The sequence below is a fragment of the Lissotriton helveticus genome, chromosome 10, assembly GCF_964261635.1.
Source record: "Lissotriton helveticus chromosome 10, aLisHel1.1, whole genome shotgun sequence".
Lineage (NCBI taxonomy): Eukaryota > Metazoa > Chordata > Amphibia > Caudata > Salamandridae > Lissotriton > Lissotriton helveticus.
The window spans coordinates 14604616-14628132 of record NC_136071.1 but is presented as its reverse complement, the minus strand read 5'-3'; the positions used below and the strand labels follow the sequence as shown (position 1 = coordinate 14628132).

Sequence of the window (23517 nt, the reverse complement as noted above, 5' to 3'; positions counted from 1 at the left end):
TGAAATTACTAAAAGACTTCAAGCAGGTCTCGGCTATATTACTAGCCAACATAAAAGGTGAAGCAGCAAACGTGGCGATCCGCCAGAGGTTAAAAGAGACAGATATAGCAGACCAACCAGCTGAAATTGCCAGAATCATAGAAAAATCCTATGAAGAACTAGGCAGAGATAGTCTAGGTGGAATACCAGTAAAACCGCAACTGACTACAAGTCCAGAAAAAATGTTTTTTAATAATAATAATAATTCACCAAAAAAGAACTGGGATGGGAACAAACAATCCAATCCTAAAGAAAAGAAATTCCAGTCCAGAGGAAGGTCTCCTAGGCGAAGAGAGAAATCTCCAAACCCGAGACAAAGGTCACCCCAGAGTGAACCCTCTGGGAATAGATATAACCTTAGAAATAGGGATAATATTAAAAAATCTGATAGATATCAAGACATTGATACACGTCCCTCTCAATCTTTTCAGAATTCCTCGCAGAAATCGGAAAGAAGAGGACGATCAGAAGAGCACGCCAAGTCCAAAGACAAGGAACCTGCTCAACTGAAAAAGAAATTACAATTTCCAAAAAAGAAGGTAGCCAGTATCAAGGTAGTTAACAATGCCGAGAATACTGAGGACACAACTGAAAAACGGAGAGTGGGCTCAGACAATGCTAGACAGCGCAGCAGAGGTGAGCATAGCTCGCAAAGTCCTTATGAATCATCTGGAGACAGTGGACACGAATGAATACCTTCAAGTGGAAACTGCAGATACCAGAGTTAGCAAGCCCCACAAAATATACGAGATAACATTACGTATAGAGGGAGATAAGACTAGGAAAATAAGGGGACTATTTTGGGATAACCTCTCAAAGGGTTATGACATCCTTTTAGCTGAAAAAGACTGGCCACCAGAGTTTGTCAGGGAGTGCCCTCATGGCGAAGAAGTAATTATGCCTGCCTTCTCGAATCAAATCCCGATTCATAAAAAATACACACTTGCTAGAAAGTGGGCAGTGGCCTTAGCACCTGCTTTATACAAAAATCATGTAGGATGGGATGAGGATTCTCCTCCTCACAAAATCCAGCTAAAATCACAACCAACTGCACAAAGGCAGTACCCAATTAAGCAAGAAGCTAAAAAACAAGTAAATGAAATACTAGATCAGCTAGAATACCAGGGGGTGATTGAAACTTGCACCTCACAAATGAACAATCCTTTGTTTCCGGTCTCCAAACCAGACAATTCATATCGTCTAGTTTTGGATTACCGACACCTTAACACATGTTGCAAAACCTTTGCAGTGCAAAATTCACACAGTGCTGCACTAATGAATAACATAGTGCGCAAAAAATACAAAACTACCTTGGACATCTCCAACGGATTCTTTTGTCAAAACATAGCACCAGAGAGCAGATATTTAACAGCTTTCTCAGTAAATGGCACTCAAAAACAATTCTGTCGGTTAGCCCAGGGGTACAAGAATAGCCCGGGGGTATTCTCAGCGAGAGTAACAGAATTACTACAACAATATGATGATGAAGCATTATCTTATGTCGATGACATTTACTTAACAGATGATGACTTGGAGACTCACTTGAAAAGAGTGAACACCATAATACTTGGGTTCGCTGCAGAGGGTTACAAATTCAACTTCAAAAAATCCAGAATTGCCCATCTAAAAATTCTATACGAAGGATATGAACTATCAAGTATTGCCTGGTTGACAGTCTTTTAAGGACTAGAAGAATTGGAAAATCTAAAATATGGAAAAAACGTATCCTCTGCCAATCGACATTCTGCCTCTACGACATTACGCCTGTGTAATCTATACAGACGGACATGCTCAACCCTCCGTTTGGGGAGAACATGCATACAATCCCACATGTGAGATCACAAAAGAAGTGTGGCGCGGAGGTAAACTAAGACCTCTATTAACAAAATCACACTCAGTAGAAACTAATTCAGAACTGCAAACTGAAATAATAGCTCTGAAAATGGCGCTAGATAATGCGGATCGCGAATTCCCGACACTTATAGTGTCAGATTCATATTTCTGCGTCAAAGCATATAACAAGGATCTGCAGACATGGATTCAGAACGGTTACAAAGATGACACAGATGCACCAATAAAGCAGAGACTTCTCTGGGAACAAGTAGCTCTTTTGAAGAAAGAACTACCAAAGACTCACGTGACTCACTCACTGAGTCATCAACGTGATGGCGTTCACGTTGTGGGGAATTCATTGGCTGAGACAGCCGCAGCGGCAGCCACTAAATCAGCTCCCGTAGATCGAAAAAAGCGTACATTAAAATACATTGACGGTGAAACATTGCTGGCGGTGAAAACGTCATCAAAAGGCGACTGCTCAGCGTTACCGATCAACTATCCACTCAATTATACATACATAATCGATGCAAACTCCGTCCCTTTTGCTCGAATCCCTGGAGTGGGGGATAGAGTGATTCCAAACATGGACAGGAGAAGCTTGTTAATCGCAGACGCACATATGGGTGAGGGTCTTGAACACCTCAAACTAAAAGATTCTCTGGAAGATTTACAATCACGGTACTGGTGGCCAGGCATGAGCCTCCATCTTACCATCTTTGTAAAAAACTGCCCAAACTGCAACAGAAATCGTAGTGGGGAGAGAAAAAATAAAATACGGTGGAATCTGACTGCAGATAACATCACCACTAAAAAGAATGGCTTGCGATTAACATATACAGGCTAGTTCCCACTTATAATGTAGATCCACAGCACTCAGCTGACGTCCGGACTGTTATACAAGATTTGCGAGTCTAAATGGCATATACGCTAAGAGCATGCTACGTTCGACCATTTTTTTCTTTTTCTCAGGCAATCCAGCCTGGGGAGGGAAAGAATGGCCAAATGAGCACAGCCCAGCGGGAATCTTCTCACTTCCTTCCTGAGGGTATGGGATGGTGTAAAGAAAAAACCAAGACAGAAAGCAATCTATAATAGAAAGGATATTAGGTTCGGGAGCTGGGTGGGTCAAACATCTAATAAGTGTCCAACGTAGTCTAAATAACTTGCCAAGAAATTCTCTGAAGGGATTCAGTCCGTACGAATTATTATTCGGAACTAGGATGTTGATCTCTGACCTTGATAGTCAGACTTCAGTGGTAATAGAAAAAAGCTTTGATGTCAAAGACCGTTTGGCTATTTTGCAGGACTTAAACAAAACAAGAAAAGACCTGAGCAACATACAGTTGAAACAACAGCCAACAACCACTGAAGAATCACCACCTGTCCCAGCAAGACCTGTCTGGATTCCAAAAGTTGGGGATCTAGTCAGGGAGAAGATCGCGGTAAAGAAGGAATTTGGGCCTTCTTACAGAAAAGCAGTTCCTGTCTTGTCTGTCAACGGGACAAGATCAGTTGTACTACCGCCACTTGCTGGAAAAAAGGAGAACCGAGTTGTATCCATCGACCTGGTAAAACCACAACATGTGGCCGATAACAAACAGTAGGCCAAGTGGACTCCCAATAAGTAGCAGAACACCAAGGTTTGCTACCAGTACAGAGGTCCTAACAAAGAGGCTCATCACATTCGAAACGCCTACAGAAGAACAACAAGGACTATGCAACAATGCAATAGAACTTAGACCTCTGAAAACCCAAATAAAGACATTTAGCAGAGACACACCAATCTATACTGAAGTACCAAGTGAAAATGCAAGAAACAAAAATCCTGAACCAATTGGAACAATTGACAGAACTGCATCCGGTTACTTCATCAACTTCGATGATTCCTCTGAAGGTTTCAGCGAACAAAAGACACAGCCATCATCAAAATCCTTTAAAGACAAAGCGAAGGAACTTTTGAAACAACTAAAAGAAACATATCTGATTTCTCCATGGATTGAATTTTGGGTGGGTTTTGGTGCATTTATCCTCATACTTTGGCTCATCATGGTATTTACTTTGGGACGCTTCATTGAGGGAAAATATGCTAAAATGGACACAGCAAGTCAGAACATCAACTTGGTCCTCAAACCACACACATCTTCACACGTCGAGAAACGAGAACTTTCTTCAGAACTTTCTTCAGCCAACTTCACAGCAATTCCAATACCTGGTGGGGTAGCCTGGGACAACACTGACTATGAAATTTATGGTCCGGTCGAGATCCTGAAATATCCACACCAAATTAAGATCTCTTTGAGTGACTTTGCAAAACCAAACTCATTTGCTGATGATTGGGACTTTGAAAGTATAAACAATATGATGTCTGACTTAGTAATGTCTGCTAAATTTACAAAACATGATTATTTGCAAGGTTCTACAAATTATGATAGTATGTATTGCTATAACCACTATGGTAACCATTTCTTGCATAAATCTGCACAACCTAGAAATGTTTTAAATTATAATCAATGGGAACATTGTGCTACACCTCCAAAAGGGAGCTCTAGAACCGTTTATGACAAATATTCATACTTTCAAGGTTTTAACACTAGTAATGCTGAAACATTTTATTATAAATTGTCAAACAAGACAGGGACCAAAACCATGATAACCAACACAAAATTGATTTATTCTGATTCATTCTTTGAAAAAATGAATACTTTTGGATTCGATTATTGGGACAAAAATGTTGATTTGAAAAGTGTTTGGGGTACAAAAGAATGGCAAGTACAGGGTATAGAAGCTTTGTTTAGAGCCTGCATGATCCCAGAACAAATGATATTTTTAAATGACACTGTTCAACAAACCACCTGTCTTGGCTTAGCCAAAATCAAAGATTTAAATAACCCGTCTATTCCAAAGCCAACAATGTTTAGCAATAACTCTGATACAGATGAAGAAATAGACATAAACCATATACTTAACCAAAACAGAACACATCCTGATTGGAAACAATGGTTGATCTGGCCCACAGATACAAATAACTGTCAAGATAGATTCCTGAATAAAACACAGGGTTTCAAAATGACCAGGCCAGACCCTAGATATCCCCAAAGACATCACCCAGGGATAATAACAACCTACAGTGTGGGCAAATTATGCCTTCAATGGCTACAGACTTCCACACTGCCTGAAATTAAGCAACACCTAACTTTACTTACTGATGGTGCTGACTTGCGTGATTTCATAATGGGACCACGCAAACAGCGTCAAAAGCGTTTCATAGCAGCCTCTGTATATGCAGCATACAATGAGGCCTGGAAGGTTACTCAAATTGAAACAGCAGAGAGAATACGTGAAATTGATCGTATTAATTTGGAAAAATCACTTTCTGTAGTGGACAATGGGTTAATGACTCTGTCCTCCAGAATTTTTTCATTGGACAGCATTGTGTCTTCAGCAATCGATATATTATCGCAAGACTTACTGTTATTACAACATGGTCAGTCACAATTGCGTTCTATTGTACAGCTTGGCTGGACGTTACAAAATCTGCGTTCAGGCTATGTGCCTTGGCGTTTAATCAACACAACGTCACTATTCCAAATCTTTAACCTTACTGATAGACAAATCGGTATGGCGCAGAAGGGTGCTGATTATACAATCTTGAGCATTGAAAAACTAGAAAGATTACCGTTGACAATGTCAGAACGACCTGTCAGTGAATGGATAATCCACGGAATCATAAATATTCCAATCTCAACCTTCAGGTTTCAATACTGCCAAAAATATATACAGGCTGGCATGTACGAGAAATTGGGAAAGGGGTACCTTAAAACAACTTGGAACCTGCCCTATTCACATGCATGTGTCAGTAACAAAGGACAGAAAGTGTTTCTTAGTGGCAACAATTGTGCTATGTCACTAAGCGGCACGCTTCTGTGTAACGGTATTAGTTTGCACGAAGCCTGTGAAGGGAATTCATACAACCTTTCATGTCACCAGTAAGGCGCACCTGCAACTGAAATAGAACCATTCATTCAAAGACTCTATAATGGGAGTTACATTCTTATTGTAGACCGCAGATGTTGTAGTCTTATGCCCGGGACTCCTTATCTCGTCACTACGACGGCGAAGGTCAAGTGCTGTGGACGTTCTTTGTTCCCCAGCTCCTTTCCAGACAGGGAGGCAAGGGCATGGCCCGGTTTGAAAATTACTTCTATTCGAATAGACACTTTAAGCAGAATGAAAACAGTGCTTCTTCAGACGCCTACAAGGCTCACGTCATCTAAAGAAACGTATGATCTACAAGTCGCAAGGACGACTGCAGAGATACATACATTATTATCAACTAATTCCCCCGTACATTTCGCGGAAATCCTGAGCGAAATCTTAAATATTTCTGATACCACTGGGGTCTCAAAGGTATTTAAGACAGTATTTTCGATGGCATTAACACCATTCAAAGCCATACTGGGTATTTTTCCAGATTTCGTCCATTCGATTTTTGGCGGACTTCCCTTGATCCTGGGACTAATTGCAGGAATCCTATTCCTAGTCCTTATTTTTCGTTATGGCAACCCATGTCACAGAACAAACTCTCACGACAATGGAAGAAACGATCCTAGCCATTGGATACCGGGACCGGATATCAAAAATCCTGGGACTCTCCCGGCTTAGAGACCTGAACATGACTTGGTTTCTATCATTTCGACCAATGTGGCAAAGGTGTGTTTTACCTGTACTAAGGTGTCTGCTATGCGGAGAAGAATGCGTGTTAGACACCTGTCTGACGCTACAATCGGATGCGCCAGTGGATGCAGATACACTGTTGGTTCCTACCAAGGTTCACGCACTGTGCTGCCCTCAAAGGCTGCCAATTCTGATGACGGCATTCCTGGAATCTTCACCACTGCGATTGAAGGGTAGTGAAATTCAAGATGAAAGCAGCATCGAACAGGTACGACCTTCTGTCAGCAATGCAAATCAGAATGTCAATGCAGACAATCATGCGCATGAATGCATGGTTACCCCTATTTCCGACTTAGTGGAACTTTCCCATGAAGCTGTTGACAGTTTTTTCGAAAGCCTGAATGATATGATGTTCTCTCCGGAACAGAAATAGAGACTTTTGAGTAAACTCGCACACGGCGTTCCCTGAATTCGGCCTTCAACTTTAAAAATAAAGTCACATGAACAATTACAATCCAGTTCACGGACAGCAACTTTTTTCAGCAAGCCCTTAAAATATTTTTCTATATATTTTTTCCCCGGGACACTGATCTTCTGCTTAAAGTAAGAAACTATTCCTAGAGAACTAAGATTTCTATTTTTTAGATACTTTATAGACTTTATATAGACTTTAGCTGCCCGCTGGTATGTTCACAATATATTTTATGTGATGAAATGGTTTCGACTTTTTTTCTGTATAGCCATATTAAGAGCCATTTCATGTGTATTTCTCATATACCAACAAGCAATAATGCATAAAATGCGTGCTTACTTTTGCATTTAATTCATAGCTTAAGTGCATACAATATATATGACTGCAATTTTTCAGTATATTTGAAAATTTCAAAATGCATTTATGTATTTTGGGGTGGTAAGGTATACACTATACTCTATAGTATGTTGTACTATGTTATACTATGCATAGATTAGTAGATATGACCATAGTTAGCGTGGAGTGGGTGTCGTGTATTTCTATAGGTTCTGAATCGATCCCCCTATTCCTGACCCTATTCTGGTTAAACTAACTAGCTAGTTAACTAACAGTCAGCCCATGAGGCAAGAAATCCCCCATGATGCAGATACCGTTATCTGACGCAGTCACACTACGGCACAGGAACGTGTTATCTGATTAGGTCATAACGCTTGAGATCTAATTAGACAAGCGACATTCCTCCAGCCCCTGATAAGGCATACGACGTTCTCATAACAAATCAAACCTATGACAACCTGGATAATCCGTGCGGCCATTGTTTTGATTTCACAGAGAACTTTAGTAAAGAATGTGCTAACGAGCAAGTCGTATGACATCTTTATTGACGTACCTATGTCCATCCTTACGTCAATCCCGGCACCTTTAAGGTATAAATATTGCCGACCTTGCCCTATGCAAACACACGCGTGGTGACAAGACGGAGCAGCCATACTTGCCGAAGCCGAGAGCAGAAGCAGACCCCGCAGGCAGCAGCCCCGCCTTCCTGACGCGCTGAGAGACGCGCTGCTATCTCAAGCCGAGAGACCCAGCACCGGCGCTTCTGGGCAGCCCTCGCAGGCAGCCTGGAATATCGAGAGCAGAGAAAGAGATACCATTCCTCATTCATCCTAAATTCCAGGTACAGAACTGAATAACCCCTCCTAGAGAATTCTTTAGTTATTCACTTGGCAAAAACAAACTTAACTTAAACTGTAACTTTCTATTCCCGCCCACGCATTAGACTTAGGTCAGGTACACGGGGTAGGCGTATTTAGAAACACCAGTTGAGTACGTTTAGTCAAATGTATATGTGTATGTAAATATATTTTAATCATTTTAAAGCATCATATGGCTCAGAAACCATATCAATGTTTTTACAGTATTATTTTATACTATTGCTTTTAATGTATGCACTTTACTTAACTATAAGTATTGCAATAATATCGATCCATTTCTCTTGTACGAGAAAAGAGACTGATCAATAAATAACATATTTTATTGAACACGCCCGTCTCTTCCTTTTCTCTACATTCTGATGAGACTAAGAATGCACGTACTGACTGAGTAAAATAATTGCCTTGTGCTCACACGACTCTTGAGATTGACTCTTGATTAGGGGAGAGCAAAGTTGTCATGTTCTATGGTTGTCAGAAACTAAATCCCTTCTTGTCTAATCAGGGGAGTTAATCCTTCCTTGAACATTCGAGAAAGTTTCTAGCGAACTCTGAGCTTAGCTGGCAAACCCAAAAATTAAGTCTAGTATCGACAGTAGTAGACCTAGTTAACGTCTGGTCTAGGCCTTTACTATCGTAGGTACTATTCCAATGCGCAGAGCCTATTGGGAAAATAGGAGCTACACTACAGGAGTTACACGCCAAGATAACCCTTACTCGCCCTCTAGGTAACGTGGCGCGAGCAGCAAGGCTAAACTTGGAGGCGATGTAGGCTAAGTATTTGCGCACGCACCCCAGCAACAACAACCAAAGGCCCACCACAAAGGAAACTCCACACAAGGTTATATAAAAATAGCCTTTGTATTATAATAAATATACATCAGATAAAACACACATCTTGTTACACTGTGCCAACAGGCACTGGCGGAATTTACAAGGGATATTGCACAGGACAGGGCCACTTGGACCACTGTCAGGGGTATCAGCACTTTTAGAAATAATACTTTCAGAAATAGCACTTTAGAAAGTAAAATCAGTGTAGCACACAATGTAAAAGTAGAGCATACAACCAGTAATCACTGGTAACAGGACCTCACTAGCACCACCTGTACTAGGGAGAAAAACAACCACCTACATGTCACACTACCTGTAGGGGTGTAAAGACAAAACACATGATGCATTAACATTCAGAGGTGTAGCAATAACATTGCGCAAAACTTAGATCAGTCACCACCTGTGACAGTCCCTGTGTCCCAATGTCAGGGCCTAAACGTAGCAGTTGCCCACAAAGTGCTGGGCAACTGGTGCAGGGAAAGTTTGGGCAACGTTGGAGCCTCTCTGGGCTCAAGAACCACCACTGTGGCACTGCGGAGCCTCACTGGACTCTCAAAGCGAATGACCCTCTCAGAGCCTCTCTGGCTCGTAACAAGAATGGGCAATGAGCCTCTCAGGGCTCAAAACCAAAAAGGTGCAGCCTCACTGGGCTGTTGGGGTCCCTCACGGGGGACCTAGAGCCAAGGGGGGGGGGGCCACGAGCCTCTCGGGGCTCGGTAGCAACTGCGGGGTCTGGAAGTCCCTCACGGGGGACTCCGGACACAAGAAAATGCCCCCAGAGCCTCTCGGGCTCACAGAACACAGAACGGGCTCTTCTCAGTGGAGCGGCCCTCCCTCAATGGGGCCGCTCGCAGGACACACGAACCCGCCCTCGCACTCACCGGCTGATCAGCTGGGCCGCGGGCGGGACTCCTCTCCTCTCGTCCCGGGGCTCCAGGCACGACGCGGCAGGCTCTGCTCCTCGAGAGCTCCCGCTCCTCGGGGCTCTCTGGACACTTCTCCCTGGGCTCTCCCTCACTTTGGGAGCCTGGGGAGGAAACTGGAAGACGCCGGCTTCTCTCTTCACCGGAGCGCGGGGTGGCCTCCCGTCCGCTTCCGGTTGCCTCTCTGTCTTGCCCCCGGCCTGCCTGACTTCCGGGTCGCGGCAGCGGGGCGGGACTTCCGGTCGGCCTCTCCGGGGCCGCACTGTGATTGGTCGGCCGCCTCACCACTTCCGGGTCGCCGCGGGCAGCGCGGTGGCTCGTTTTTAGACAGGCAGGCGGGCTCCCATCCGAGGAGTAGCTTCCTCGTGGCAATAAATCACGGACCTGGGCACAATGAAAGCGGCAATGAGCGGGGTGGCACCCGCGCTGCCAACTCGCCACACGGGGCAGTCAGATGCCGGGTGGGCACCGGCTGTGCACACCCAGCGCTAGCAGCGCTAGTAACGAAGGGCAGGCGCTCCCAAGCGCCTCCAGGACAGAATACAGCGCTCACAGCGCTATGGCCAAAATCCAGCGCTTCCAAGCGCTAGGCAGGCGATTTCAGCGCTCTCAGGCTGCAGGCAAGGAGTCCTCAGTGCTCCCCAGCACTGGAGGACAGGACAAGGCTCCAGCAGGGGCTGGAGGCAGGCAGGGGGGCAAGGCTGGGCCAGAGCCAGCACACTGGGTCTCCAGGCAGGGAGACACCCCAAGTGGCGGTCCTCCTGGCCCCAGCAGCAGCAACAGCCCCCTCTGGCAGGATCCAAAAGCAGAACATTTTCCAAGGGGACACAGCCCCTTCTTATAGTAACAAATCCTTTGTTTCAAGGTGCAGGGTGGGGGGAAAACCAGTTACAGCTGGCTTTGGAGCACTCTTGATGGCCCAACCACCCATTTCATTCACTGGGGAGGCTAGGGTCGTTAGACACACCACAGGGGGGCGGAGCCAGCATTGTGTGGGGAAAACCCAGCCCATCCAGGACACAGGTACACTCCTCCCACACATCACTCATGCTAATCTCCCACTCACCACCGGGCAGACCCATCCAGACTTCCTGGAGCCTGGCATGCCAGCCAGCTCCAGCCAATCACGCTCCAGCACCCTCACAGCACACGCACACATATCTCAATGTCCAGAAGTAGCACTTCCCTTCTAGACACATACATGCCGCAGACACCATCTCGCAGCATTCACTCTCACGAGTTTACACATACTAAACTCGAGCCTGCACTCCCCACGCATCAGGAACTACCAGGGACACACACATTCCCCATGCATTCCTATGGGAGGGCAGGCCAGCCATGCTACACGCACGCACTTTCACTCTGGGACCCAGGGAAAAAGTGCGCAGAGACCCAAAAATCACTGACACAGGGTCACACATAAGGCAAAAAGTTCAGGGGTGAACCAGCCCTGCGGGCCAAGTCCAACATAACCCCCTTCCAGCCAAAACGCAGGGGAGAACAATCACCACCGTGATGGACTTCCCTGCTTGGGGCGATAGAACACGGACGCAGGCCCGCCACTGCCGGGACACCCTCCTGTTCTATGCCACGGTGAACCCCTAGGGTTCCTTCTAAAGCTACTGTAAGGACCAGCTGGGCTACCCCACTGGTACTCCTCAGCTGTCCACGGCCAGGACCAGGCCCTAGGCCACCCAGGTGCCACTGGTTCCTGCCTTCTCACGAAGTGGGGGGTAGTAACCCCAGGCCCATAGTAGCCATTCTCCACTCCTCCTGTCTGCAAGACAGGGCTAGACTGCCACTGGTTCTCCAGCCTAGGGTCTACAACCTCAGGTGGACCAGGAGTCTCAGGGAAGGCTCTCCTCCCCATTACCTCTTGTTTTAGGGTTCCTCCTCCCCGTGCGAGGGGGACACCTAGAACGCCATTCCAACCTAGGGTTTAACCCCTCAGGTTGCACCGGGGTCAGAGGTGGGCTCTCCCACCCTCTGCACCCCCTTCCAGAGGTCTGCCCTCTCCCACCTGGAGAAGTTCCTCTGGAAGAAGAACCGGTCAGGACACTGGTTACAGTCGTCCTACCCTTCAGGTCAGGCTGATCCTGAACCTGGCCATCCAACCTCCGGTCTAAAACCTTTGGTGGAACAACTGTCTGGCACTCCAGGACTTCTGGGGACTCACACACAATCCCCCTGAGGCTAACAGATGACACATCTGTTGTGTGACTGTCTGTCTGGCGCAGATCTCCCGCCCTCTGTCCACCTGACAGTGCGTGACGATCCCCCAGACCAGAAGTGGCACCACCCGGGTCCCTCCAAGAAGATCTAGCCCAACTGGCTAGTCTCTGGTCCACTGGCGCATCCACTGGGAAACTCATCCCCCAATCACTCCTCACGCTGGACTCCTGTACCCTCCCTACCGGAGCTGTACTGCCAGCCTCTAGAACCACAGGAGCTCTGGTTACAGACGCTCCAGGTCCTCTACTCACTAGGAGATCCTCCTCAAATGGGCTAACAGGACAGCCTAGGTCCCCAACCTGGTGTTCCCTAAAGAAACCACCCAGGTTCTGAGACAGGGCTTCGGGCCTCTGGGGGCTCTCAGCCACCCACTGACTCATGCTCCACTGAGCCAGGCAGTCAGCCCCTACACCCTTCTCACTATACTGGGACCTAGCTGGGCTACACTGAGCTTCTTCCACCACGCTGGGCTGGAAGATCCCTGACCCACTACTTTTGGAGTCACTCCCTAATGACTCTACAGAACCCCTGGTACCTTCCCAGCGGTCTGCTTCCTCTGCAAGCTCACATGGTTCAGACAATCCACACCCCAACAGGTGTTGGCGCAACCCTGGTGAACAACAACTGAGCAACTGCTCTCTGAGAAACATATCGAACAATATGTCCCAATCACATTTCGTGGGCTCCCGTACCCAATCACACAGGGCTCCACAACAGTCATCCTCAAAGTCTTCCCAAGACTGATGAGACGGTTTCCTAAGGTTCCTAAACCTCAACCTATTCTCCTCCTCTGGGGAAACAGGAACCATACTCTGGGAACTGGGACTTTCTAGACTGAGATTTAAATAGCTGCCACCACTGGACTCAACCCTCCCTGGGGGATCCAGAAAATTAAGACTGCGCTCAGGGGATAACCTACACTCTAGGGCTATCTTCTCCCTGGCCAAGGCCCTCTCAGCCTCTGCAGTCCGCTCATTCACACCCAGCTGCGCCATCTCTCTGGCATACTCTAACCGGAGCTTCTCCATGGCCAGCTGGTGCTCCCTCTCTTCTCTCCTATCCACCCACTCCTCTGGGGACAGGGAAAGGGATGGGGTGCTACATCTGACACTGGACCCAGCAAGGGACTCCCTATCTAGGGGGTACTCGCTCTCTGCTGGCGCCCATCCACTGTCAAACTCACTCTCCACATCAGACTCTTCAGGGCTCCCCTCAGACCCACCACCCTCATGGTGTGCGGCCCGGGCCCTCTCCCTCTCACTGTGCTCACGCTCCCAGTCACTCTTCTGCCACAGGATCATGTTATCCCTAAGCTTGGACTGGGTGTCTGACTCACTCACTGGGATGTCTCTCTCCTTACATAACCGTACCAACTCATGCACACTGTACTTAAACAGGCCACAAAGGTTAAAAGGAGATTCCATCTTGACAGGATGCTCACAGACACGTGCAACACAAGGGACCTTGCAATCTGAAGTAGGAGTACACAATTCCAAAACTTCCACACTCTCCTTAAAAAAAGAACTCACTCATGCGTCCAGGGAAACACACCATTCATCCACACACACCCTCCCCTCGGATCGGTAAGGCAGTTTCTACCACCCCTGACTTCTCAACCTGACCAAAAGTGACACAGGTACCAAACTCTGGAAGCAGGGCGGGGGACAAATGCACTGGACACAATTATAAAATGACACTCTTCAGGAGAAGAAACAATGGAATTTTACCAAAAACAATAATCCCCAAAATGTGGTTATCTAACAATGTAGAGCTTTGAAGTGCGGCCAGCCGCTACTGTGGTACAACGCAAACACAAATCCTTATCCCACCGCTTGCCGCCAATGTTGGAAATGGGATCCCTGGCTGGCCAGGGCTTTCGCCAAAGTCAGTCAGAGACCACCACACCCAAGTCAGGGCAAGGGAGTTACACGCCAAGATAACCCTTACTCGCCCTCTAGGTAACGTGGCGCGAGCAGCAAGGCTAAACTTGGAGGCGATGTAGGCTAAGTATTTGCGCACGCACCCCAGCAACAACAACCAAAGGCCCACCACAAAGGAAACTCCACACAAGGTTATATAAAAATAGCCTTTGTATTATAATAAATATACATCAGATAAAACACACATCTTGTTACACTGTGCCAACAGGCACTGGCGGAATTTACAAGGGATATTGCACAGGACAGGGCCACTTGGACCACTGTCAGGGGTATCAGCACTTTTAGAAATAATACTTTCAGAAATAGCACTTTAGAAAGTAAAATCAGTGTAGCACACAATATAAAAGTAGAGCATACAACCAGTAATCACTCGTAACAGGACCTCACTAGCACCACCTGTACTAGGGAGAAAAACAACCACCTACATGTCACACTACCTGTAGGGGTGTAAAGACAAAACACATGATGCATTAACATTCAGAGGTGTAGCAATAACATTGCGCAAAACTTAGATCAGTCACCACCTGTGACAGTCCCTGTGTCCCAATGTCAGGGCCTAAACGTAGCAGTTGCCCACAAAGTGCTGGGCAACTGGTGCAGGGAAAGTTTGGGCAACGTTGGAGCCTCTCTGGGCTCAAGAACCACCACTGTGGCACTGCGGAGCCTCACTGGACTCTCAAAGCGAATGACCCTCTCAGAGCCTCTCTGGCTCGTAACAAGAATGGGCAATGAGCCTCTCAGGGCTCAAAACCAAAAAGGTGCAGCCTCACTGGGCTGTTGGGGTCCCTCACGGGGGACCTAGAGCCAAGGGGGGGGGGGCCACGAGCCTCTCGGGGCTCGGTAGCAACTGCGGGGTCTGGGAGTCCCTCACGGGGGACTCAGGACACAAGAAAATGCCCCCAGAGCCTCTCGGGCTCACAGAACACAGAACGGGCTCTTCTCAGTGGAGCGGCCCTCCCTCAATGGGGCCGCTCGCAGGACACACGAACCCGCCCTCTCACTCACCGGCTGATCAGCTGGGCCGCGGGCGGGGCTCCTCTCCTCTCGTCCCGGGGCTCCAGGCACGACGCGGCAGGCTCTGCTCCTCGAGAGCTCCCGCTCCTCGGGGCTCTCTGGACACTTCTCCCTGGGCTCTCCCTCACTTTGGGAGCCTGGGGAGGAAACGGGAAGACGCCGGCTTCTCTCTTCACCGGAGCGCGGGGTGGCCTCCCGTCCGCTTCCGGTTGCCTCTCTGTCTTGCCCCCGGCCTGCCTGACTTCCGGGTCGCGGCAGCGGGGCGGGACTTCCGGTCGGCCTCTCCGGGGCCGCGCTGTGATTGGTCGGCCGCCTCACCACTTCCGGGTCGCCGCGGGCAGCGCGGCGGCTCGTTTTTAGACAGGCAGGCGGGCTCCAATCCGAGGAGTAGCTTCCTCGTGGCAATAAATCACGGACCTGGGCACAATGAAAGCGGCAATGAGCGGGGTGGCACCCGCGCTGCCAACTCGCCACACGGGGCAGTCAGATGCCGGGTGGGCAGCGGCTGTGCACACCCAGCGCTAGCAGCGCTAGTAACGAAGGGCAGGCGCTCCCAAGCGCCTCCAGGACAGAATACAGCGCTCACAGCGCTATGGCCAAAATCCAGCGCTTCCAAGCGCTAGGCAGGCGATTTCAGCGCTCTCAGGCTGCAGGCAAGGAGTCCTCAGTGCTCCCCAGCACTGGAGGACAGGACAAGGCTCCAGCAGGGGCTGGAGGCAGGCAGGGGGGCAAGGCTGGGCCAGAGCCAGCACACGGTGTCTCCAGGCAGGGAGACACCCCAAGTGGCGGTCCTCCTGGCCCCAGCAGCAGCAACAGCCCCCTCTGGCAGGATCCAAAAGCAGAACATTTTCCAAGGGGACACAGCCCCTTCTTATAGTAACAAATCCTTTGTTTCAAGGTGCAGGGTGGGGGGAAAACCAGTTACAGCTGGCTTTGGAGCACTCTTGATGGCCCAACCACCCATTTCATTCACTGGGGAGGCTAGGGTCGTTAGACACACCACAGGGGGGCGGAGCCAGCATTGTGTGGGGAAAACCCAGCCCATCCAGGACACAGGTACACTCCTCCCACACATCACTCATGCTAATCTCCCACTCACCACCGGGCAGACCCATCCAGACTTCCTGGAGCCTGGCATGCCAGCCAGCTCCAGCCAATCACGCTCCAGCACCCTCACAGCACACGCACACATATCTCAATGTCCAGAAGTAGCACTTCCCTTCTAGACACATACATGCCGCAGACACCATCTCGCAGCATTCACTCTCACGAGTTTACACATACTAAACTCGAGCCTGCACTCCCCACGCATCAGGAACTACCAGGGACACACACATTCCCCATGCATTCCTATGGGAGGGCAGGCCAGCCATGCTACACGCACGCACTTTCACTCTGGGACCCAGGGAAAAAGTGCGCAGAGACCCAAAAATCCCTGACACAGGGTCACACATAAGGCAAAAAGTTCAGGGGTGAACCAGCCCTGCGGGCCAAGTCCAACAATATATATAGATAGATAGATAGATAGATAGATAGATAGATAGATATATAGATATATATAGATATATCTATATATATATATATATATATATAGATATATCTATATATATATATATATACACACACACAGGCTCCAATTTCCCAAAACATACCCAGCCGGGTTACAGGCAAAACCAGCACTCTCGAAGGCAGCAGCAGATATTTCAGCAGAAAGGTTTATTCAGACGCGTTTCGGGACTGAAATCCCTTCGTCAGTGTTAACATTGGAACGTGATATGTGACACCTTTATCTATGTTCGTCAATTACATCAACACAAACAAAGGACTTAAACATTCAAAGGTATGATACGCGCCATCTTTGAATGGGTTCGTTCTACACATATTGTCAGGGTGAAATGTTATAATAGTTCCCCTTATTTAATTTTAAATTAAGATCTATCTTATCTAAACATTGGCATATCCTTAAGTCTGACCCAATTGTGGGTCCTGATATCCCTGTTGCACCTTTAATAACTTTTAGGAGGGCAAGATCACTACGTGATGAGATGGTTCACAGTTACTTACCACCACAGGAGAAACAATTAGGAACTCTGAAGGACGCAAAAGGCTTCTTCCCCTGCGGGAAATGCAAAGCCTGTTCAGCTAGCAAAAGAACTCTAGCATATGATGTGACAGGTTGTAAAGGTGGCAAGAAAATAACCAAATTCATGTCTTGTCACACAGACCACGCAGTCTACTGTTTGGTTTGCCCTTGTCCGCTTAGGTATGTGGGTAGTACCATTAATCCTGTTAAATTACGGGTGCTGGAGCATATGCGGGCAGTTGCCAACAAGGATTTCACCTACCCAGTAGCCCGGCATTTTGCCATTAAGCATCATAGTGACAGGAATCTTCTAAGATACTTTTGCCTAGACTAAGTTGTTGAAAACCCCAGAGGGGGCAATAGATTGCAGGCATTAAGGAGACTAGAATCTAGATTTATCATAGATCTTGAGACTAGGGCACCCAAGGGACTGAACACAGGGGAGGAACTTGCTTCCCATTTGGGCTAAGAGAAAAGGATTAATATTGGTATTTACGTACTGTATGAAAAACTGTTTCGAAAATGTGATTATGGTAATTTTGATGAATTGACTGAGTTGGAATTTCTGAAGATGTACATAGTAGAATTTTTTTTTATTTGTCTTGGTGATAAGTTATAAGTTCTGTCATTTCTTTCTTTTTTCTGGCCTGAGAATGTAGCAACCTGAGATGGGGTTGCAATTGCCGATCCACGGCTAGATTTTTGCCCAGTTGAGCTTTTTTCAAATGTTGTGATTTTCACTTCAATTATGCATTGTGTTTTTCAATGCCATTTTCTCAGGCACAAGTTTTAAATAACTTTAGCCGATACACGGCGCGATTGTCTATTGAGTAACCGCATTATGAATTGGCGGTCGTTTTAGAAATGACTTAAATACGGGGAACTATTATAACATTTCACCCTGACAATATGTGTAGAACGAACCCATTCAAAGATGGCGCGTATCATACCTTTGAATGTTTAAGTCCCTTGTTTGTGTTGATGTAATTCACGAACATAGATAATGGTGTCACATATCACGTTCCAATGTTAACACTGACGAAGGGATTTCATTCCCGAAACGCGTCTGAATAAACCTTTCTGCTGAAATACCTGCTGCTGCCTTCGAGAGTGCTGGTTTTTCCTGTAACCCGGCTGGGTATGTTTTGGGAAATTGGAGCCTGTATCTATTGACGCGAGCACCATCGCGTTACTAAGCACCCGCCTTCAGAGTGACTCGCATGTTTTGTGTCTTTGGAGCTGTGATATATATATATATATATATATATATATATATATATCCAAGAAAGAAGTGACTCAAACAGATATATTCACCAAAGAACAAAAATATATTTCCACTACAACGTTTCAGCTTCCGCCTTCCTCAGGTAGTTTCAAGATGGTAAGCTCAGTGGCTGCACCTGAGCTTACCATCTTGAAACTACCTGAGGAAGGCGGAAGCTGAAACGTTGTAGTGGAAATATATTTTTGTTCTTTGGTGAATATATCTGTTTGAGTCACTTCTTTCTTGGATATTTTATTTCTTTGTGACTCATTGTATCCTTTGGGATCCAGATTTTTGCCCTGGCTGGCTGTTGTTTTCTTGTGATCCTTCATCTTCAAATATATATATATATATATATATATATATATATATATATATATATATATATATATATATATATTCCGAAGCCAATCCTCCTCTCACGATTCAGATTCGAGGCAGTACCAAGGGTTTGTTCAAGAACACCATTTATTTAAAATCCGGGCATGACGCGTTTCGGAAGTAATCCTTTTTCAAATGCCCTTTTGGTATTTCAAAATGCCACTGTTACTCCCAGTCCCCCAGTGTGTCCATTTATAACATCCAACTCACTGAAGTAGTGTTTGGTACCCGGTAAAACATGGCATGGAGTCACAACGCTTCCTCCTTGGAACTTCGTCTCCCAGCATGCAGTGTTGCCATCACGCTGTTTGTTAACTCCAATTCTCGGCATGGTTTTGATTTTCCAATTGGAATTCCGAGTAGCAGTGTTTTCCAGGTCGGGGCTTGAGGTATTTGTTCTGGGCTCTGTCCGGTGTTCATGACCCTATATATATATACTTATACTTATACCTTTTTAGGTTGAGGCCTACCAGACAGCACAGCTGCATGGTTTGCTAACAACATCTTGGGGATAGTCGGAAAGCTTTCCTGGGAATGTATTCTGCCTGTTGTTTACCACTGGCTTTGTGGTTTGTTGCTCACATTTGCTTGCTTTCTATTTGCTGGCTGTATTTTCTTTTATGCTGTCCAGCTCAGGTTTGTCCCTCCCGTTGCCCAACCCTGTATACTGTACTCTTCCACCAGTCCTGGATTTCTGTAAACAGGCCTTTAAATATTGTTCTTATCTCGTCACATTTGCTGTGCATTCAAAGACAGAGGTCAAATGTCAGGCTCTGTCTTCCAGGGAGCTTGGTGTTTACTTTTCTCTCTCTGATTTCAATGTGAGAGGATTTGTTTGACAATCATGCTGGCTTCGGGGAGTGCTTGAGGAAGGCTGTGCATTGTCATTTTTTTTTAGCACACATTTAAATGTCTGCAAATAAACTGTGCAGATATTTCAGAATTGGAAAACCCCAATGAAGGACGTTTTTTGGTTTGCATTATCTGTCATTTAAATGGAGCAATATTGTGGAATATTTGCTGCTTTTCAGGGTGATGACATTAAGCTATTTGCTTACTAAACTGAAGTTAAACGTGGGTTGAGATCACTAGCTAGGTTTCATCAGCTAGAAGAAAGATTTTTGAGAAATCGCAAAGGTCGGCATAGGGATAAGCATTGGTAGTATAATTTTGTGGTAATCGTAAGGCGCATATCCAGCTCAAAAAGATGGTATACATCAAATATCGTTTTATAGATTTAAATTGCATCATATGTTTACAATTTTGGCTCAGGGAAGTAAAATGATTTGCTGAGATTTTCACACTTTTCATTCAAATGCCATAGCCATTATTTGAACCCTGGGACGTAGTAGCCAAAGTAATCAGCTGAGCGCATCACCACACTCTTCCGTATAGTGCCTTTAAGAGACTATAGATTTCTTTTAAAATAAATATATTAGTGTTATTCAAATTAGGGCCATTGCCATTCCGTGTGGTGGGTGTTGCATGGCGTAAAATTCCTAAAAATGGAGTATTTTGCAGACATTCTAATATTGAACATTTTCTGCAAATTATGTGTTACTTTTAATGCGCTATTTATAGCTCTGATCACCTTTCTGATAGCACCGTGGCACTTTTTTAGGTCGAGCCTAAAGGCCCTTGGTAAGTGTCTGCAGGTGAATATTGTTTTCCATCAATGCTGCAACCCCACGTTTCTTAAAGCTACAGGAACCAGTTGCTAAGGAGTTAACCTTGAAACTACTCAATTACCCAGAATGCACTAACATGGATTGTTTTACATACGGAGAAACAACCGTGTTTACTGTTGACCTTCACTCACAATGTACTAAATGGATTCACTGAATTTAAGAAAACCGCTCTGTTTGTAGAAGATTAAACAGAGCGGTTTTCTTAAATTCAGTCAGTTATAAAATAATGTGCTCAGGAAAGTAGAACATGTTTGCAGTTAAACGCAGTAGGCGTACGATGCCACGTTACGAAATGAAAATAATAAACCGCGGGTTTGAGATGCCTGAAGTAACGCGGCGAGCGTTTATTTGATGGTTCAAATTTACCAGTATGCCAGGGTAAGTGAAATATATTTTCATTTTGATTATTGTTGAAGCTCGATAGGACCCATAAGACAGTATGGGGCTCACTTATTTTTTGGAATGCAGTAGTTTTTCGGTATGGTAGGAGATTGGGAAAGTGTTCAATGTTGGGAATGCAAACAGTTTCTAGTTCTTTTAAAGTAATGGGCCATTGTTGTTCTGTTTGAAACGTGTTTTGTCATGTAACGAATATACACCTTGTCGGCAAAATTTGTATTAAATGCAACATTCTGTTTGTACCCCTAGATGCCCCTGATGAAGGGAGTGTTAATTCCCGAAATGCATTGGGCCTTTTGAAAATAAATCTTGGCATGCAATCCATCCCATGCTCCTGAGATTTTTTTGAAAATGGTCGTTTAAAAGGATTGAATATAATGAATTGGATCAACAAGAGTGGAAAAATGAATGGATAAAATTGAGTAAAAAGCACAAATACATGAACTTAATTCATTGGATTCAATGTGAAGGGCTGTGCAGCTTTGTGGAACCAAAATTGGTTCCCTTTGTGGTGGAGTAATATTTATAGATCCATTATGCACGTATGTCCACTGCTCAAACAAACTCAAACTCCTCTATACTAACCCACCACCAATCCTCTTTGGATTCCAGAGTAGCGTGCTACTTGCAAAAAAGTGCTTTGATGCTTCGTGAAGGATACGAGCTATCTCAATATAACTGCAATATATAGCGTGTGCCCACGTGTCTTGCCAGAGTACTGAGGTGGTGCAGAGCTCATTTTCAACAAACTCGCCTTACCTTCCAAGTACCTTACCAGTACACTCCTCTGCCTTACCAGACTGTAACACGAGTATGATATCTGAATTTGCCACCAGGTTATATTTGCCTGTGAGTGAAGAGCAGTCCTGTGCTGTCCCTTTTAGGCCCCTTCTTGAAACACCTTTTGAGAGCTGCTCCGATCTCCTTAAGCTCAGAGGGGAGTTTTACAAGTCCGTCTTCCCTTTCTTGGAAGTTACTTTGATCTACAAGTGCTGCTCAAAGCTTTCAATGTCCCTGGGTATGAGTTTACAGACGTACAAGTACCACCTCCATGGGAGCGCAGGGAGTCGATGTTGCATACGAATATTATGGTAAACATCGTTTACCACGAAGTTTTTACAATGCGGTACCTTTAGCACGCATCCCTTACAACGCAAGTCGTTACCAGGACTTGCGCTGGAGGGCGCTAAAGGATTAAAAATAGTAAATTTACTATCCAAACACCTTCCCTAGGGTCCACGGGGACTGGTGTTAGAATAGTAAATTATACTATTCGAAATCCGCGCCCCCCAACGCAAGTCGTGGTAACGACTTGCGTTGTAAGGGATGCGTGGTAAAGGGATGCGTTGTGACGGTACGCGTTGTACCGTCATACATCCGATTATTATTTATTTTTTATAGGTGATCGATAGAGTGAGCTGAGGCATGCCTATGTGTGCTGCAGCCTCTGGGTGTTTACAATAGTGTAGGCAATGCCATTTTAAGTGTGTGGTTCCTTGACTTACACGCTGTTCTTTATGTTGCAGGAGTTGGATTGTCCCCCAGTGGAGGGCCTGTTCCTAACAGAGCCGGAGACCATGCTGGAGCTGTTCTGCACCCCATCGGTGCACCGCCTCGACATCCTGGAGTGGATCTGCACACGGTAAGAGTCCGGGATAGATCTGTGCATGGAATCCGCAGGTCTCTTAGAAGAGTACAGACAGTACCACAGGCGATCCAACAGGGACTTGTAAGCTAGGGGAGTCCTATTTAAGAGGACGGATTCCCATCACCCACTGAGGTGCCATTCTTCATCATTTGGGATCTCCTCTTGGCTGCAACCTAGTGCAGCCAAGGAGCTACGACTCCTAGCACGTGTTTAGGAGGAGCTTGCAGATGTTTTAGTACGATCCGGTGGCTAGATCTCCTAAGATCGATGGAGCATGGAACAGTGTGGTGAAAGTGCGTAATGCAGTGTGTAAAGTTTTTTTTTTGAAAATTTGTATTTGCATAGTAATTAGAGCAACAGCGTGGTACAGTTGGTATACAAGCAATCGCATATTAATACGCTCTGTGCGGTACAATAGTATCAAGTGTAATATAAATTTTCCATTTTGGTGCATTGCAGTTAACCAAACATAACCCCCAAGAAACCCTTTACCCGCCACCCCTTGTAAGCCCACCCTAGGCACTCATACTTCGTAATTGCATATATCCATTGGTAATTGGCTATGCCCAAAAATGGCTCTTTCCTAATACATAATTCTATACAATCAGCCAGAGATATAAACAAAAAATGTGTGGGTTTCCCCAGTGCTGTGTTTCGGGGTGCACCAAGCACGTCCGTGGCAAGTTGTGGTGTATGGAGGACGGCTCATAACTCAAGCTGCGGATAACGAGACATTATATTCATCTTCCCCCTCCGCCTCAAAAGCCCCTAGCATGGCAAACCAGTCTAGTGATATCAGCGTCTTCCTAAGGCCCCTACGTTCCTCGCGTTGTAGCGCCTCCCCCTCTGCCCTGCCCCATCGTATAACCTCCGTCCTCC

General features: G+C 46.1%; 1 protein-coding gene across 1 annotated transcript in view; it reads left to right on the top strand.

Moving 5' to 3' along the window:
• The window catches only part of HAUS7 (HAUS augmin like complex subunit 7), a 128154-nt gene that overhangs the window by 42445 nt on the left and 62192 nt on the right, over positions 1-23517 (top strand). The window contains exon 2 of the mRNA XM_078664115.1: positions 22517-22632. Within this exon, the coding sequence (XP_078520241.1) occupies positions 22517-22632 (116 nt within the window). The remainder of the gene's footprint in view (positions 1-22516; positions 22633-23517) is intronic.